The following is a 19,348-nucleotide window of genomic DNA, read 5'->3' as shown; positions in this document are numbered from 1 at the left end:
ACCCTTGTGTTGTCTTATTGTGTATGCACCTTGTGTCCGCAGGGCCAAAAATGACCCATGTTCACCCCCCCCCCCAATCAAATTTCCCATCATAAGTAAATATAAGTCCATACAGCACACATATTTCAACAAATTTCAAGATTTATTACCCAATAATGTCTAGTGAACAATACAGCAGTACCTATTTAATACAAAATTAGAAAATACACTTATAGTACAAAATATATAGCTACAACCTGTGTCTGTGGTTACAGTATGTACGCAACTACATCCAAAACAATTCTTCATGGAAACACTCCAGGCAGAACCCTTTTCATTTGGCCAGGACATATTTCTGACTTTTTCGATTAGAAGCAGTACCCTAATCACCAAAACTATTCACAGATATCAACATCCATCAAAACAATAATTCAGCAATACACTGTTAGAGGGTACCACAGGGCAGACACACTGTGAGTACTGCTAGTTAACTGCAGTCTTATGAGGTTTTGTTTCCCTGGCTTTGTTCAGTGGGGGAGAGAGGGAGGGCTGGGAAATCCACTGAACTGGGCATCAGTCAGCATGGACAGATCTTCCTCAGTCTGTTTGCAGAAGGGTGGAGAGGGGGGAAAAAGGTTAGATTTGTTGTTTCCACAAACATTTCCTTTCAGATATATTATGCATCTATAATTTCATCGTCCTTAAGTAAATGTTGTGAGTATAGCAGTGTAGACAGTGTCCATTCTTAGAATACAGAGTCTCATGTAAACTGTTTGCAGACTATCTGTTTGCAAGGTTAGATTTTTGCGGACTTCTGTTTAAGGTACAGTCTCTTAATGAAATATTGTGTACAGAATATCCACACAATGTAGACCGCCAGTAGTCCGTTCTCCAGCAATTTCAAGTCGTTTAAACTGGCTAAGGTGCCTCATAATATAGGTGCACCTCACTTCTGGATTGTGAGGTAAAAGCTGCCCTCACCTGGGCATCTCTCTCCCTCTCCTTGGGAATTCGATGCCGCTTCTTCTTAGATCCAGCTGCTGATTGGTGAACAACAGAGGGGGAGGATCCTGGAAGGCCATTTGGCCTATCCTCCTCCCCCCCAGGAAAAGAATCCAAATGAGCTCCACCCTCATCCTGTCAGGAGAGGATCCACATTTCATCATTATACGTATTACAAAGCACCTTCAGATTTTTCTTTACTTTTTTGATGACTATAATTTGACAATCTCCCTGATAAACAATTACCACTATTCTGAGTTGCTATTATTATCACTTTTAATGAATTAGTCTCACCTCAAGAAGTATAGTGAGTTGGGCACTTCTGTAGTCATCTCCATACGAGTTAAGGGTCTTCATCAGAAACCTATGACAGAGATTGAACAGTCAGACTGAACTCAGAAAGACAAAAACAAAAGAACTGTTTTGCTTTTCTTTCTCAGTCTGCATCCACTACATACAATGCATCTCAATTGTAAGTCTTTTCTTCTATACCTTCTTTCTTTCTTCAAGCGTCGTGTAAGTCTGTGAACCTGGTGAAGGCGTCCAAGTATTCGTTCATTTACCTGAAGGTAAAAATTATGGGTGTCAGTGCAATGCTTTTCAAAAAATGTTATGTATGTCTAGCTGGGATGATCCTATATTCAAAGACATTAAGCAGTTCTTTTAAAGGCCTGCAGATAGTCATCCATATCTATTTCAGTAATTTATTCAGACATGAGGAAAGCAGAGATGGTCACAGACAGAGATGGGATCACAGTACAGACACAGTCTCTCCGTCATTCAGTAGTGTTACTACCACTTGGAACATCACCTATTCATTTATTTTCTGCAATGTTGTTTGGGCTTAATGTAAAGTTTATCAATTCTCTTACTTGTTCAATCTCTTTACATCTCCTGCTCAATGCCAGGTACTTCCTTTTCTCTTGCTCTCTCCTCTCTTGCTCCTCCTCTGGCCCAAGCCTTGACCCCTGCCCTCCACTGTCCAGCAGTTCACTCCCTCCTGGCCCCAGTTCAACTTCCCCCGGCCCCAGTTCCACACCGCCTGGCTCCAGCTCTGCTTCCAGTATGTGTCCACCAAAGAGAGGAGGGAGGGCAAGGCCAGAGAAATCTTCCATCATCTAAGCAACAGATAGATCATTAAGGTTGACAGCTCTAGCAGGTGAAACGACTGTGTTCACAAACATCATTATATTTTATTTCCTTTTACAAAATGATTGCAATTCGGCAGCAAGAGAATGTCATCCTTTAGTGCAGGGGTGCACAACAAGGGCCGATCCGTTTCAGGATTTTGTGCCAACTTCACTTCTTAATTATTCAATTAGCTCAATCATATCTTGATCTGAAAATTGCATAAGCACCAGCTACAGCTGCACACTGCAAGCGTATACTAAAGAGTTTACTGTGCTCAAGTCCAGGAGTTAACCAGTCTAATTTACAGAGCTGTCAAAAAACTAAAACTAAGGTAATTGGTTGGAACAAAAACCAGCATGCACCCCTGCTTTAGTGTCAATCATTTGTACGATCATTTGCGCAGCGAAAAAAATCACCCGACCTTAATCGTTGGCAAGCGATCTGAAAAGCCTCCTCGTGAAAGGGTATCCAGCAGCCCGTATATGGTAACCGTACACGTTACTCAAGATTGAATAGACCACCTAGCCGCATACAGTCCTTACAGCACGCAGACCGACTTCATCGTTCTATCTGCAACCAAAGAGAATGACCATCACGGACGAAGCAAGCATTAGACCAATCTACCTGAAATTATAGTCAGTCAATTAGCGATCTATATTCGCGCTTTCCTGTGGCTCCTGATACTACTTCACAAATGTACCAATCTTAATTAATGTTCAGTATACGAATAATCTGTCATTTAGCTTCGTTAGCCTAGTAACGCTAATTAGCTACCCTGTCTTGCTAGCTGGATAGACTTCATTAATATGATGAATAAACTTAATTAGCTACTTGGATTCAGACAAACTAAACGTACCTTTACTAACAATTCGTCACCGGATGAAATGCCGTTAAAATAAGTACTTGGAGCTGCACACCAAATAATCCAAATTCACAGCCTAAACATCATTGTTGTTGCCCAGTTGCTTATGATTAACTAGTTACATTTTCTTGGAAGTGGCGCATTATTTTTACGTCACCAGCAGGCTACTGGATCCAGAATGGCGGCATAGGGAGTCAGTTTCTTTGCTTCGATCGTTGTCACGAGTCAACCAGCTAGATCTTGACCTGTAGTAGTAGCTGAACAGCCATGGCAGGACGTAAGTAATCGTAGTTTCTTAGGTTGCAACTTTACTTGGAATTGAATAGAAAACGTATAGCATTCCCATTCATAGGTATTACACAGTTACTGAAGTAGATAATGAAATAATTGGACTCTGATTTGCATTCAAATAGTTAGCTAGCTATGTCGCTTTCTATAAAGGTGACCTTGTTTCGTGTAAGCATAGTCCTCATATAGAGGGCCGGTTGCGGGATGGTACGTTAATTTATACCGATGGTTCGGTGAATTCGGCGAGGCCCTTCGTTCGATTTTGGTTCAATTTGTATTAGATGATTTGGTGTGTTTTATTAAGATTGGATTAACTACCTAGCTATGGTTAACTACCATGAAAGTGCACTTTTAAATAGCCAACAAGCGATGGTTGTTTTATTTCCATTGAACATTTGCCAGCTGTATAGTTCAATTCAACATATATAATTGACATGGCTAGCTAACTAGCGGGCTTTTCGGTACTGTGATCTTAGGGCATTTCAAAAGGGTTGAGCCGTTTTAAATAGTTGAGAAATTAAAGACAGTTGTGCATATTTCAGTAGAACGTGGACGTAAACCTACACACACTTGGCTACGTACAGTACAGTGGTTAGCTAATGTTGTTGCTAAATCTACAGGTCCACTACGACAGAAGCTATGCTCATACCGTAATAGTTATAGCTACTGTATGCTTTAATAAACAAACCTCGCCACTATACTGAACATTTTACCAGCCATAGATGATATTCATAACATGGCTTATTTGGTTATATTTAAAAAGCAATTTTATTGCAAAATTAATTTTAACCTCTTAATATTTATTACTGTGAAAATCTATGCATATTACATGCATTGACGAAGAAATACGTAGTATAAATACAATGGGCACGTCGGAGTCAATGCCAATGTAATACAATACTGTAAACATTGTATTTGCATCACATGGAATTAATGAATGAAATAGTTCTTATTATAGCTTATGCTTATAAATTTCATTTAAAAAATATTTATTTTCTTATTTATTGTTATGAATAACAAGGTTACGCTTGGAGTGACTGCTGCTTATGTGGCTGTAGAATTTACATTTATGGTAACCACTGGCCACTGTCTGCCATCAGGATATCCAAGATCTTTAAGTCTTTAGTGGGTCATTCAGATCCTATAATTTTACTTACTGTTATGACTATTTTGATGTATGTAGAAATTTACAGTAGCTGTATGTAATAGTCTACACGTTATTTTGGTGTGATCCCCCACTGATCTTACTTGTTGTGTTTTTGTTGAATCTAGGAGTCGGAGCCTTCTTGAAGAATGCTTGGGCCAAAGAGCCAGTGATCACAGTCTCTTGTGGAATTGGACTGATAGGTCTGTCAGTTGTCTCCGTTTGAACAACCTGTGATTCTGAATGTTTAATGGTCTAATTGTGATATAGCCTAAACGTTTACTCTATTCTGACTGTGCTGGACTCATATTTTATATGTCCGATTACAAAAATGATATAAAACATTTTAGTTTGTGCATAGTGATTTTTTTCTTCTGTATGTACGTTAAGTCTGTTATATTTACTGGTTTTTGAGACCTGTCACTTTCTAACTTGATTGTTCTTTTTGTCTGTAGCTTGCATCATGCCTTTTGTGAGCCCCTATACAAAGTACACAGTCAAGATGAATAAAGCCATGCCATACAACTACCCAGGTATTCCTGACTTTCTTGGGACCAACTTCATAAAATAAAAAAATATATTAAATTCAGAGATTGAAAAAGTACGGGAATGTAAAATGTAGTTACCCTTATACACAAGGATATACGTGGCCTAGTTGTGTGATGGTATCCTGAAAATAACATCAATAAACATAAAAAAGTCCTAAAAATAAATGTTGAATTTTAGGTGCTTATATTTGAAAGAAATAACTGACACCAAAGTAATGTGCCCGTGTTCAGGTACGTCAGACGGACAGATGGATAGATAGATAGTTAGATAGATAGATAGAGATGTATGGAGTTTAGAAGTGCAGCACTAACTTCCTGATTTTCTCTTGCAGTTCCTGTGAGAGATGATGGCAACATGCCTGACATCCCAAGCCACCCATCAGACCCCCAGGGGAACCAGTTAGAATGGCTGAAAAACTTCTAATGCCAGAATCATTCCTGTACATAACACACTCTTGCTCCTTCCTCTGATGAACATGCAGCTGAACATAATTAATAAAGAACTTTATTTAAATATCTTGAGTTCTTGCATTTCAATTGCATATCGTTTTGTATTTGTATGACCGTGCATTCGTGAAGTTATGTAAACAAGGCACAGCAAGCTTACTTTATTTTGAGGTAATGCGTGGGATCGTTGTCTGACTGAAAGATCCATTTGCAGCCAAATTTGAGCTTCCTGGTGGGGGGGGGGGGGGGGGATACCAAGTTTTTGGCAAAAAAAATATTTTGGTATTTGTTGGAATTTCTGATTCCGTTTATCTTAAGCAAAACATCATGGCATAAAAAATCCACCAACCTTGTTCATAGTTCACGGAAGAAATGCAGTCCTTTTCAACATAAGTATCCTAGTCCAATCCACTACTGATATGCATGGCCAAAAAGCAAAGCTTAGGTCTCACCTGACCCAGTTCCACACAGAGCCAATGTTGATCTTCATTTGGAACCAGGTCTTATGGGAGTGGGATACATATGCTTTGGGGGAAATATATATTTATATATAACTTACAATGTTGTGAGTTTAGTGTTGAGCTTACAGCTCAATCAGCTGTTTGGCCAAGTCCTTGATATATTAACATTCGAATGGCACGAATCAGGAGTTCATGGTGATTTGTAACACATGACCCAGAGTAGTAGTGGCTCACAGGTGCAGGCAGCTGAGAATGAGGTTCAAACCTTTCATAACCCCCCGGCCTTCCACACACACAGTCAATAGGAAGTGCAATAGAAAAGAATAATAATGTGGCATAGAAGTAATATATTCATAATATAACCAGAATAATTATGTTTTAATTGTTATAATTGTTATTTTTGTGATTATAGAAATAACTAAAGTGGGGTTGATAGAGTTTGTATCCATTTCTTATTGCGTTTGCATTCATTTCAGGTTTTATCCAAGTCCAGAAGCTTTTCCCATTATGTTGTTAAATAGTGGTCAAACATGCAGGGTTTGCATTGACCGAGTCTGTGTTGTGGGGTATTATGGCATGAACCATTTTGACTAATACTGCTCATGGATATATGTGTTTTGCAGGTTCTGCTGTGCTCAGTCACAGGTGGAAACTTAAATGTGTTCACAGTTACATAGTGTTGCAAAAAAATCACAGCGTGAATCTATCTGGGCCTTGGCAGAGTAGTAACACTAATTAGCTTGCGACCATTTAGAACAGAATAAATAAAATACTTTCAAGGTAACCAGAAAAATCATGCTTGCGGTCGATAACAAAATTAGCATTTAACACATTTAGTGATTAACATTTATTTAGAACTTCCAAAAAAAAACAAAAAACAAATACAGTCAGCAAAAAAATTAGTTGTGCGCAATCAGAAATCTGGCAACCAGCCCAAGTCAACTAATCTCTTTTGCAGAATTTCAGATCATCTATACTGATACAAAGTCACAAATGCAAAGCTATGAATCAGATGGGAACAGAGACACAGCACAGCTGGATGTAAGAATGCAATGTAAATAAGAAGAATCAAGGTTGTACTTTGGTCCTAAAGCGCTAATATGGATCAGAGATAGATGAACTTGAGCTGGTATCACAATAAAGAGGCAAAAGGGCATCATGTCAGGTAAGTAGAGATCAGCCCTACATTTGCAACAGTGGAACAGAAGCCAGGTCTGAATACCTGACCTCACTGTTGCAAGTCCCAAACACTGCAATGCTACTCAGAGCAGTCAAACAGAAAATAACACAGGGCACTTCAGAGAGAAAAAAATAAAAACAGAATGAATAAGGTTTTCTCTCTTTCCAACATGACACCTATCAGCTCGAGTAATAGTTCTGTTTTCAGCCTACTGTAAGGCTAATGAAATCCAGATCTTCTATTTTGGCAGAATTAGTCACTACACTGATGATGGGTATGCATCTCGACAACTGCAGACAATCACTTTTTTGTGGGCACGTATTTTAATCCTGAAGATGGAAATGCTTCCAATACAAAAAGCAGAAGTTTGAAATGACAGATTTACTTCTTATAAGTTCTAGAATATTTGTAGTTTATAATTATAATTACTTATTAAAAGTGTTACATAATATCAGTACATCAATAGCATATTGGGGGAAAAGGGAATTAGGATTTCATTGTGATTACAAGAAATCTCAAGCATTATTTACTTTGTGAGTATTACAATTCCGCCAGCACTTTATTGGAGTGATTTCATATTCATTTCTTAACACACAACATCTCCTACCCACAGCACTGTGAGGCAGGGAAAATAAAGTAACTTTCTCGTGATGACTAAAATGGCACGTGCCATAGCTTGAAAACATAAAATTAGGTGTGTACAAAGTTAGTCTCAATTAGTGTATAAATCCCACATATGCAAAACAAAAAAACAGCCTTGGTTATACAGTTTCAACCTTTATTTCTGAACTTCTACTACTGCTAAAACTCAGGTCTCAACAATGCTACTAGCTAACAATAAAGGTTAACACAGAGCAGGGCAGAAAGAGTGGGACAGAGAGAATGAGAGTAGATCCACTTCACACATCTGGTTTGCCTCTGACACTTACTCATGCACATTTCAACTTCCAGTAACTTCCTTCCGCCCCTCTCCACCCTCAAAGCTGCACTGACAACTTTTACACCACTTATTCTACCTCAGTCTTGGTCCTGTAACCCCTCCACAATTCTTCCTTGTGCCAAGCTCAAAATGGTGCAGTGTTATTCCTCCTGAGCTTACACTCACTCTTCTGCTGGAGCTTTAGAAGATGGATCCACGATAAAGTACGTGAGAAAAAGACGAGCGAGTTCAAAGATGAAAACTGAGGTCCACTACAATACAGTACTTCTACCTCGAATACGCAGTCACTGTGAGACTCGGGTTTGGTTAAAGTGAGTTCATTTATGCTACCATTTTGATTCAAATCTAAAAAAAAAAAAATCTCCATCCAGTCCTAAACCTTCATGTTTCTCTCAACTCTCATCTGTCCAAACCATAATGATTACATCTGGCATTGCTGCAAAGTATTCAAGATAAACTTAAGCTTTGTATGCAGGCTACAGGCTCCTAGCTCCCATCATCCTTCTCTGCATGCAATATGACCCTTTGCTTTCAGGGTTTGAAAGGGGCATATCACAAAAATTACAGATTTACAAAAATGAAAATTCTAAAGATAGACCAAACGCAAAAACAGACACAGATGTCCTATCCTTCAAACTTACACTTGACAAACATGTCTAACTAATTAATAGTTTGGGGCGATTTTACTCAGATTCTTTGCATAATTGCATTTTCTAGTGCCCCAAATTAAGCAAAGTAGCCACTGCTCAATATTTTTACTTTTAAGAATATTTCTGATTTCTTATATTGCTTTTTTCTTTAGAAATATACTTGCACAGGTGTACCATAACTGCCTTCATATATTTTCAATCAAGCTCGCTACATTTATGATATAAATTTACAATTCATATAATGTACTGGATCAAAAGTACAGAAAACTATGTACCCTAGCAGACCTTATCTCCCAAACTTGGAATTTGCCTTGAAATATGGCCACAATTGTATACTACATTATCTAAATTTAGCAATGCATACTATTTATTCACCAATTTAATTCTCAAACATAAAGACACATTGGAATGTAACAAAAGGTTCTGGTGGGTACAGAGAATAATCAGAACCCAGCTCACACTGAATTAGGGTTAACTGGCAATACTGAGACTACACATTAAATGCAAACTCCACTGTAACTAATGAAGAAAAAAATAGTGTCTCTGCATTGTTTTGTATGGTTTATCCAGTGTCTGGACAATTAGAATCTGCAGACCCTGAAGCATGTGTTTCGATATGCCTTATCCATAGGGGAGCAAATGGAATATCCAGCTAAAGCACTGGGTCCTATTGCAATGGTATGCCCATTGTCAGGAATCACAATGCAGAATGTAGAGAAGCTGCAGATTCTGCTCTTCTAAACTGGCAGAGATGAGACAGATCTACAAATACTGCACAACAAAATCATTTGAAACAGTGAAAAACCAAAGCATGGCGTAAAAAAATTTAACTAAAAAAGGAATCACCAATTTCAGGTTAAATTTAAAACCTGAACTGAAATAAAATTCCTGCAAAATATCTACTATATCCTGTGACAAGCAGAAAGGTTTATTTCCAAATAGCTCAACTAAAATAAAGCACACTATACAACTCAATACTATTCAACAAGGACAAATCCCCCTAGTTTAGCATTTAAAATCCTAATGCATACTTTCAGCTACAGCAGTGACTTTAACAGATACAGGCTACATTTGAGCTAATTATTTTGAAAAAGAAAAAAAGAAGAAGAAAAAACTGGCAAAATCTAATCTAAAGTAACTATAACCAAATTATCACAATCCAATTAAAGTATTTCCTTGGCCTGAAGGTCACACGTTTTGGCCAGGTATCCTTGATTTCTCAGGGGACCTTTTGAATGTTAATCCAGTGTGTTCTCAAAAAGGGGAGCAGTGACATTTCCTTATCACTTTTACGCATTTATGATTCACAAGGCAATATAATCAGTCAACCACCCTATAAATGAAAGGATGTAATGTGCTACGCAAAGTAATTGAGAGGACAAAAAAGGTTAAGATACTATGGTTAAGTACATGACCTAGGTTGCAGAATAATCAATGTTAGACATAAGACGATAAATGAGAAAATCTGACCTTTTCAGGCTCACTGAAACATATTACAAATGCTCAATTTACATAAAAACATGTAATCCCAGGATTTTTTTTGACAGTGCTCTTCCAGTTAAAGTTCTTTCTATGTATTCATAATGATTAATGGAATTTAAAAATAACCTTCTTTAAGAGTGTTATCCTATTGGTTGATCCTCCAGACAGGCCTGCTATTGGATGACAGGAGCAGAACGATCATTGGTCACTGTCTTTCGAAGCCGAATGTGGGCGAATGGATTGGCCCTGAGAGGGAACATATCTGTTGTCAACCAGAGTCCTTAGGCACAATGCTGAGACAATTAAACCTTTGAAGAGTATGTTTTTTTGGAATGTTTCTTTCAAAATTCTAAATCAGTGTTTTAGAACCCCATTGCTTTCAATTACCAGTAATGATTGCTACACCAGCATTAGAATGTTCAGTTAAGTTAAACTTGCACTGAAATACAAGTGAAGCATTCTTACCTTGTTGGGGAAGGTGGAGGGGAAGCAAATTCTGCAGAAAGCTGTGGATAAAAAGAAAAAAAAACAGCCATTTCAGTCTGGTGAAGTAAAAATTGCACAAAATGGCCAAATACTAAATACGTGTAAGTGCTGTTATGAGAGTGGCAAATATTAACACTTAGTCAAATAGAATTGAGGCTCATTTAAATGTTACACTTATAATCTGACCCAGCCTCTAAGTATTATCTCACTTTTGGGAAGGGTTCTGGCTCCTTCCAGCGCCTGACCTGAGTCGTGTCAGGGTTGACCATGCTGTAAGGGCGGGGGCGGAAGGTGCTAACTGTGTGTGGAGGGGAGGACTGGTCTTCCCCTGCCTCTGGACTGAGGTGCTGCGCTCCAGGGGATCCCAGCTTGTCCAGGTTTCCTGTGCTGTTACTGTTGGCTTTGGAGAGAGGCGGCGAGCTGGCAGAGACAGATATTCAAATTTAATGCCAAAACCAAAAATAAAAAAACATGCTATAATGCTAAAGTGACTTTCAAGATCAAATTTCACATTATTCACTTCCATGTTTCATCACATCATTGCATAATTAACAGTGGGACATGGAACATTCTTCACAACTTCTCAAGTTATCTGTATCTACAAACAGACAAACCTATTTTCAAGATGTTTGGGTGAGCGTGGGTAGGGCTGGGTGTAAGAGAAGGGGAACCAGCCTTTCCTGTGTGTATGAATGAAAGAGAGAGAAAGAGACAGAGAGAAAAAAGGGCTTAAGTAACAGCACATTCAGTGAGAAGGACATGACAACAGGCACCGGGCTCAACAGCAGAGGCACATACCGCCCAGTCCTCTCATTTTGTCCATAGTGCCACCCATCCCGTGGCTCAGAGATCAACAGAATAAGGGTATCTCCTGGGAGGAAGTGCAGAAGACAGGACCCCCCTCCTCCAACCCCCTCCAACCCTCCAGGAGCATGGGAGAAGAGGGCCTCTACTCTGGGAGGGGGGGAAAGAGGGAGGACTCGAGGCAGAGTAGCTCCTGAGAAAGAGGGAAGGAAAACTCAGCTCGGAAACACTAAGCCATACAGAACATGCCACTATACTCATGTTTTAGAAGAACCAGGGGAAGAGAAACATACCCAAAAATCCCAAACGGGCCTCATTGACTGGTTTCCGTGGTAGAGGCAATGTGGATGTGGCATAAAGTTCAGCTGCTTTCAGGAGCAAAGGATTGTGGGAAGGTGGGGAGCTGCTGGCGATCTCCAGGTGTGGCACGGGTGTCATAGCCCTAGAGAGAGGGGCACTGTGGGGAAGAGGAGGGCTCTGGGGAGCATTCTGGGATAGGGATAAGCCTTGCAAGGAACTGTGGGATACTGGGGAACAGTGGCTGAGAGAAACAGCAGGTGCATTGTTGGAGAGGCTGGAGTTGCTGGTTGTCGAGTGGAGTGACGTATGTTGGGAATGGCTGGTGCTGGCTACGGTGCTGCTGTTGCTGTTGCTGTTACTGAGGGAGGTCTGTTGCGGTGACTGCGCAGAGATGGTGCGGAAGGTTTGGGGGCCAGGGGGATTGTGGGTAAGTGTCTCGGTCTGGGAGGAGAGATTGACACGCTGCACACGAAGGGTGGTTTCGCCATTGAGCAGAGGGGGAACTTCCTGGACAGACAGTCTCTGAAAAAAAGATGGAGGTCATGCAGGGTTATGCAAACTCTGTAGTAAATGCGGCCTGCCAAGAAAAGAACTCCTCTCTTAAAGACCACGAGCCCTCTCCTCAGACTCCCCCCCCAGAGACAGCAGCTATAAAGGACAGACTACGCCTGCAGTGTGGATAGCATAGACTTATGAGCCATACTCCTTCCTACAGACGGCATACTCACCTGCTCATGTGTCTGTGAAGTACCCAGCTTGGCATGTCGGAGGACCTCAGCTATCCCAGCAGCCCCAGACCCCTGAGGGGCCGTGTGTCGGAGCAGGTTGAGGGCTCTGTCCGGGAGTCGTGTGGGCTGTGTGCAGGACTGCTGCCATGACGACAGCTTCTGGGACAGGAGCTCCCTCACCTGGACACAAACAGAACAGCAACCTGGGTAACCACTACAGGACGGCAGGTCTCCAAGAACAGAATTGGGCACCCCCAACTTAAAATTGACTAGTGTAAACCGAAACCTCTGATCAGCAATGACTTAGGTCTGACATAAGCTTCACATTGAACAAAATAATTTTGGTCTTTGCGACTACCAACCAGTGCTCAGCAAGAATGCGATTACCAAACAGCATACCCCCATGGTCATGAGGACATGGAGAATTAAGCTTGAAAAACACAACACAACTGAAATCTTCCAGCTGATGAATTACACAGATAAAAAGCTTTTAGCCAGTCTGTAGCCTAATCTTCAGGCACGCACCCTGTTTCCCTTTTCCAGAGCTGAATAGGCGGAGCCTACCGACCTTGCTGTGGTAGTTGATGAGGAGCTTGGTGACGGCACACTGCCTGTCCACCAGGAAGCAGTACCTCCTCCTCTCCTCTGTCAAGGCCGAACGGTAACCAACAGCAACCATGGTGTCCAGTTCCCCCTGGCGCCTGCTCATCAACTCCACAAACTTTGGGTGGGGGGGAGTGGGGGGGATTGAATTAGATTACCACAAATACAGCATAATTGTTCTTTGGAATAAACCTATAAACATTATTAACTTTCAAGTTATAGCCCCAGGCACAAACATGGGTCATTATAGAGAACTGCACAGTGGGAGGGGTGAGACCTTTAAGATGCATTGTGTGGAGCAAGTTAGGACAGGAAGCAGTTGTGGGGGAGAACTGATGTCACATCCTGTCTACAGAACAAACAATACCAAATCCAAATCACACACAAAAGGTCCACTTTCTCCCCTGACCTTCTGCATACACCCCTCTTGTTTTCACTTATTTGGCTTCCTGGTCTTTATCCCTTCTCACATTCCCTCTATTCTCATCCGTTCTCCTCCAGCTGGGTTTCTACTTTCTCAGAGCCCATCTCTGGCCCCTCCACCCCGACACTCTCTCTCCTTTATCAGCTGCGTCAGATTTCTGCCCAATCTCATCCGCTTTACCATGTTTTTCTGCCTGACAATCACAGGCAAGCATGCACGCGCACACACAGATCTCTGACTACATACAACCCTGCCTTGTGATGTAGTCAAAAGAGCTGGTAGTTTAGTATGACTTTCTTGCAGTATCTCATGGGGAGGCATAAATAGTGCAGCATGAGTGTCTCTGTGTGTTTTCCATGTGTTAGTGTCTCAGTGGACTGCACGTGTCAGTGTGTTGTGCTGTATTTACTTTATTGTGTGTTACATGCATCAGTGTATTACATGTATGTCAGAATGCTACACATGTCGGTGTGTTGTGCGTGTGTCAGTGCTTGTTTGGGGTTTTTGGGGTTACCTGCATCTCTCGGTCCCCATATTTGTTGGGGTGCCGGCTGCCCTGGCTCTTCCTGCGAAGCTTCTTCAGCTGAGATTGGCAGCGCTCGATGGAATCCGCCTTCGACTTGCGCTCAGTCTGGTACTTCTTCAGAGTGGCCTGAAAGAAGAAACGTGAAGAGGGAGGGACTTGCAGTATTAAACTGTAGCACTGTGATAATTAAAGAGCATTAAGGCTGTTCTGTCAAAATATATAATAATAACTGAACAGGTATGCAGGGCAGGCTACATCTACATCTATCATTGCACATGCCTTTTTATGGTTTATGAAGGAGAAGGAGAGGGGAGGGGTGCAGGAGGTGAAAACGTTGGAGGTGGTTGGTCACCAATGTTCACCATTCAATTTCATTTCAAAGCCAGCTGCATTTTCAAAAGCCTGTTATCTGCTACTGCTCCCTCACACAAAAGGCCCAACGAATTAGGCACAGTGCAGCCAAACTCACCGTCAAGTACTTAATGTCCAGCTCCAGTTTCTGCTCCAGCTGGGCAAGCAGCTCAGAGTGGAACAGCTTCAACTGCAGGCAATGAGGTCAGACAGTTGGGCACATACATCACAGCCAATCTACATGCACTCTTAGGACATCAGACGGGACACAAAGACAGTTGTGTGCTGTAGCACGCGACGGTGCGGTCATCACACTCACCACGTCCTCCAGCTGCACTTGAATCTGTCTGTGCACCTCGGCCATTTGAAATAACGTGTCACCTGAAACAACAAACCGGGACGCTGAAACCGACAGTGCCCCAGCTAGCACAAAATGTCCTCACAAAACGTTGCTGTCATGTAGTTCAGTTGCAACATTATAACATTGACTGAACACTCTAGTAACGTTGTGAGAACATTTTGTGCTATCTGGGACAAAGCGTTTTAACAGTTTAAGCAACAAATGGGGGAGGACTGTCACGGAAGCATGGAACTAAGGGGAAAACCGATCACTTAATAATCCGGGGACACTCAGGCAATCAAATAGGCAATGGCAAGGCTTCCTGCATGTTGTACAGCTGTGCAGGGTAAGATAATGTGTGCCACAGTGTTGCGGGTGAAACGTTCTCATGTTGTGAAGCGGTGAATCTGTGCTAGAGTGAAGAGCACCGCACTCAGCTCGTCCTTCTGTAATCTTGGATGACCCGAGCAAATGTACTGGACCAAAATGCGCTAAGTGAAGCTGACCCCTTCATTACGCCCATTGTGGAGGAGACCGGCCTGTATCGCACCCCGCTGCGCTTCACTGATTGCTATAAGCTTGCTGAGGTACAAACTGCGATTCTCCCACTGCACCGCGGAGTATGTGGCATTTGGCATCTCTCCCTTTCTTTCTCTCCCTCCCCCACAGTTTCACCAGCACAATACGATCATGTGGTGTTGTTAATCTCACAACAATGGCCCCTCTCTCTCTCTCTCTCTCTCTCTCCCTCCCTCCCTCCCTCAGTCTCTCCCTCTCCCTCTCTCCCAGTCGCTTTCGTGCTCTCCATTCATTCATGCCCTCACCCAGTTCTTTGGACCCCTGGCTGTCACTGGCCAGCTCTCCCAGTTTGACCAGAGCATCGAAATAGCCCTTGGCTGCCACTGTGACTCCTGAGGGTAAAGAGACAGGTGAGAAAAAGAGTATTAACACTGCACAGTGAGCACCATGGGCACCATGGGCAATGAAACAGGGAAGACAGACAGACAGATAGATAGATAGATAGATAATTCTATTCATTTGTCATCAACCACACAGCACATAATAAATACAAAATACACCAAGAGACACCAATTAGATCTGCATATGTCCGTCACACACGAATGTCAATGCCACATATAGCACGTGTTCCGACTGCCCGTAGCCTCGCAACGAGCAGAGGAAGATAATACAGGAGTGACAATAAATGACTAGAGCCATTACAGATCCTCACGGCTGTAAGCAAACAGTGCCATGGTGAGAGAGCACACTGAGACAGAGAGGGAGAGTGAAAGAGGGCTGAAGACACACAAAGTGTGTGTGGGGTGGGGGGGGGGGGGGGGGGTGTATGGGTCACCTGTTAGGGCTTTCTCATAGTGTTTCCCCATTGTGACAAAATTCTTTAGACTGGGATTAAACTGCTCCAGGATCCCCTGCAAAAGTGCACATACAAGCAGTGGATATCTTAATCTTTTAATCATTTAAATCACTGTGGTCTTCTCTCAAGTTAAAACATATCTAAAAATATTCACCCTGCTAAATAAATGAGATTGGCTAAATAAATACATAAATATGATGCACATATTAATACGATTATCTGAAATACTTGAACGCATGCCATTTACACTAAATGCCATCTATTTTAATACACCATTTATCATGTACATTAATATTAATAATCTCATGACATTAATCATGCAGTGTTTTGCAGTGCTACACACTGAATGGCCTGGATTGGTGTCACAGACCATGATAATGAAAAGAAGACCCTTTGATTCAGTCCAGCTCCACTGTGTTGCAAGCAAACATGTTTTACTGTTAATCCTGTTCTGCTAAACCAGACCACAAGCCAATGAACACAGGACATTCTTTTACCTTCATACTGATGCAGGTCTATGCACTGTACAGTGCAGAATCATAGTTTATACATACCGTTAAAACAATAATGATATATAACACCAGTTCAAATAAAATCTTTTAGATGATTTTTAAAAATATTCGACTTCAGTTGAATCATACCTTGTACACGTTTTCAGTCATCTTGTTGACCTCTTCTGAGCGAGACATGTTGCTGTTCCTGTGTGCTGGTTCGGCCTTCTCCTGAATGGATTTATGTCAACAGACTACAACCCCCTTTAAGAAGACAAGACAAAGAAAGGAAACACGAGATGCTCACAAACACTCAACAAACATCACACAGTGGCTTTCAGGCATCTGGAACAAAACATCATCAAAATATCATCTACCTCATGTCCATCTACACAAGCGACACAATTCCCACAATTGTTTGTAAAAACCAAACACTGTGCCATAAGGTATTTTCTGAATCGCCATCATAGCTGAGTGCTGGTTAGTATCAATGTTCAGTGCCTGGGTCCAATCACACCTAGGTCTGGAATCTACATGGGCCTCTAGCCTCTTTATCCTTAACGAAAGTAGCAACAAGTGCTTAACTTAAATTCTACAACAATGACCTACAATTTAGAGTGGTGTCAGAAAAGTCACAGTACCTCATCTTTGAACCCACATTTTCACAACTAAAGCACACACTGTTAGTGTGGAACATTGTGAATCAGGCAATCCATTCATTTGGACGACAATTAGTAACATGATTGAGAAAACATGCCAACTACCTTCAGTTAAAATCAAAGTTAATTCTTTTCTGTTCTCTCTCACAGGCCTGCTTTGTTTTGGAGTTTGTATGTTGGTTAATACATTAAGGCCAAATGTTGGCCTGAATCAATTAACAGAACAGTACACAAAAGGCAACCTTTCCAATCTCACTTGTTCACATTCCTGGGGTCTGTTCTACACAGGTACATGAAAAAGAAATTGAACACTCACTTTACCAAAGCGTACCCAAAACAACCAAATAAACTTATTGAGATCTCCTCTTTCCCAGTGTGTAATGACATACAACATTTTAATCTTAATATATTTCTCTATAAAAACATAAAACTGAATACCAATATGGTGTCTGTATAGCCCAACCGTTTTTAGAACAGATACAAAGATAATCACCTTTCATCCTTCTTTATGTGAATCACAAAACCGAGCAACAGTTGCCTAACTTACTACTTTAGCCTACTGTAGCCTACCTCGAGCACATAGGTGTTGTTATCGTAACTTATAATATTACTTTTAGGAAATGTTATGAGCTTCTTACAATACACAATACACACACGCACGTACCACAACACACACACGCACGCACACACATGCACACACACTTTGTAGCAACTACAATCTAGATACATGGAGAATTTGTATTCACATGACTTTTGGGTTGGTTTGTCTCCCAGTAACAGTAACCTTTCAGTCAGCAACACAGTTAACCTTGCTAAACTTTCCCTTAAATTAGGATTTTCTACCAAAGCGTACCGCAGATATTCAACTGCATGCCTTAAGAGAGTTAATTGTAATGAAAAAGGATAACATCAATCTCGTCCATAAAACAAATTCTCCGCAAAACACCTGTTGATCCAGCATTGGTCCAAAGCTGATATTCCACAACCCTGAAACTGCTAATGAAGAATGCATACCTTCTTTAAAATTCATCGCTGAAAATAGATACATGCAACTCCGTCTTTGTCTTATTGCACCTCCTTTCGCCGTCTAATATTACTTTTCGCCTTCTTTTATGGGTAGAAGGGGGGTTGGGGGGCTGTTAACCCACCGCTGCTTGGAATCCCTGTTACCCCTTCGGTTCCCTTTCTTTAAATCTCTCCGTCTTTCTCACAAATTATGGTCAGACTCTGTACCTTTCTTCATTGTGAACAGATTGTTTTTTTACGTTTTCCCTCACGCCCTGGTTTTAAATCACAAAATTGTTAGGTGACTTAACTTTAGTAATCTTTTTAAAACTGATTTGCTAGTCTTCTAAGCGCTAGACGCTCGGTCGTCCATTCTCCCTCACTTTCACTCTTTCTCTGACAATGCCCTCTCTCTCTCTCGCACTATCCCTCTCTCCCTCACTCGGGCAGAATAACAATGAGCTAACGGGATTCTGGGCTGAATAGCGGTGTAGAGAATAATGACTTGAACTTTTTAAACCAAAGGAGCCCGACCCCATAGCTGCTTATCATTGGCCTGCATCCACCGCCCCCTTCCCCGCACAAACATTCTGTTAGGTAGTAGGCTACCTCTTCTCTTTTTATAGAATTTCATAGGCGTATCTCAGTCTGAAACGTGTTCATTTTGGGGAGATTTGCTTCACCGAGTGATTACGAATTCAAAGTGGTGAACGAAAAATCCTGCAACGTACCCCATCTTCATCTTAGTGCCATACATTAAATATATCTATTCTCCACCTCCAACCCCCATTAGGTTACTACAGGCTCCCAGAGAGAGTGATTGCGAATTCGAAGTAGTGAACTAAGAATTCTCCACCATACCCCTACTTCATGTTAGTGCCATATGGTTATCTATTCTCCACCTCCAACCCACTTTAGGTTACAACGGGCTCCCAGAGAGAGAGAGAGAGAGAGAGAGAGAGAGAGAGAGAGAGAGAGAGAGAGAGAGAGAGAGAGAGAGAGAGAGAGAGAGAGAGAGAGAGAGAGAGAGAGAGAGAGAGAGAGAGAGAGAGAGAGAGAGAGAGAGAGAGATGCGGGGGTGGAATCTACATTAAGACAGAGACAGGCGGAGTAAATAGCCGGCGGAAACGGTACCAGTTAAT

General features: G+C 41.5%; 3 protein-coding genes across 5 annotated transcripts; 1 reads left to right on the top strand and 2 right to left on the bottom strand.

Annotated features, from left to right (window-relative positions):
* Positions 1-121: 121 nt before the first annotated feature.
* tfpt (TCF3 (E2A) fusion partner) lies at positions 122-3,113 on the bottom strand. Of its 2 annotated transcripts, XM_035383301.1 has the most exons (7): positions 2,969-3,113; positions 2,534-2,682; positions 1,854-2,099; positions 1,474-1,544; positions 1,276-1,345; positions 961-1,116; positions 122-581 (listed from the first exon to the last, which is right to left on the bottom strand). In XM_035383301.1, exons 3-7 carry the CDS (start codon positions 2,097-2,099, stop codon positions 507-509), a joined length of 618 nt encoding a protein of 205 aa, XP_035239192.1. In that variant the 5' UTR covers positions 2,534-2,682; positions 2,969-3,113; the 3' UTR covers positions 122-506. The 2 variants fall into 2 exon arrangements, with proteins under 2 accessions (XP_035239192.1, XP_035239201.1); XM_035383310.1 differs by lacking the exon at positions 2,534-2,682 and having other exon boundaries at positions 2,969-3,112.
* Positions 3,110-5,470, top strand: ndufa3 (NADH:ubiquinone oxidoreductase subunit A3). Its single transcript, XM_035383324.1, has 4 exons — positions 3,110-3,251; positions 4,535-4,609; positions 4,862-4,939; positions 5,287-5,470. The coding sequence occupies exons 1-4, from the start codon at positions 3,242-3,244 to the stop codon at positions 5,376-5,378; spliced, it is 255 nt and encodes an 84-aa protein (XP_035239215.1). The 5' UTR covers positions 3,110-3,241; the 3' UTR covers positions 5,379-5,470.
* A 1,224-nt stretch (positions 5,471-6,694) lies between these two features.
* zgc:158689 (uncharacterized protein LOC791177 homolog) lies at positions 6,695-19,074 on the bottom strand. 2 transcript variants are annotated; one of them, XM_035382947.1, is made up of 15 exons: positions 18,216-19,074; positions 16,693-16,806; positions 16,031-16,106; positions 15,501-15,587; positions 14,656-14,717; positions 14,455-14,526; positions 13,974-14,111; positions 13,001-13,153; positions 12,433-12,612; positions 11,698-12,226; positions 11,399-11,597; positions 11,215-11,280; positions 10,846-11,020; positions 10,580-10,620; positions 6,695-10,360 (listed from the first exon to the last, which is right to left on the bottom strand). In XM_035382947.1, the coding sequence occupies exons 2-15, from the start codon at positions 16,738-16,740 to the stop codon at positions 10,288-10,290; spliced, it is 1,899 nt and encodes a 632-aa protein (XP_035238838.1). In that variant the 5' UTR covers positions 16,741-16,806; positions 18,216-19,074; the 3' UTR covers positions 6,695-10,287. The 2 variants fall into 2 exon arrangements, with proteins under 2 accessions (XP_035238838.1, XP_035238829.1); XM_035382938.1 differs by having other exon boundaries at positions 10,810-11,020; positions 18,216-19,072.
* Positions 19,075-19,348: the final 274 nt, after the last annotated feature.

The sequence above is a fragment of the Anguilla anguilla genome, chromosome 1 (assembly GCF_013347855.1).
Source record: "Anguilla anguilla isolate fAngAng1 chromosome 1, fAngAng1.pri, whole genome shotgun sequence".
In the NCBI taxonomy this organism is placed as follows: domain Eukaryota; kingdom Metazoa; phylum Chordata; class Actinopteri; order Anguilliformes; family Anguillidae; genus Anguilla; species Anguilla anguilla.
Note: the sequence above shows the minus strand (reverse complement) of the source record. Positions and strands in the feature narration are given on the sequence as shown.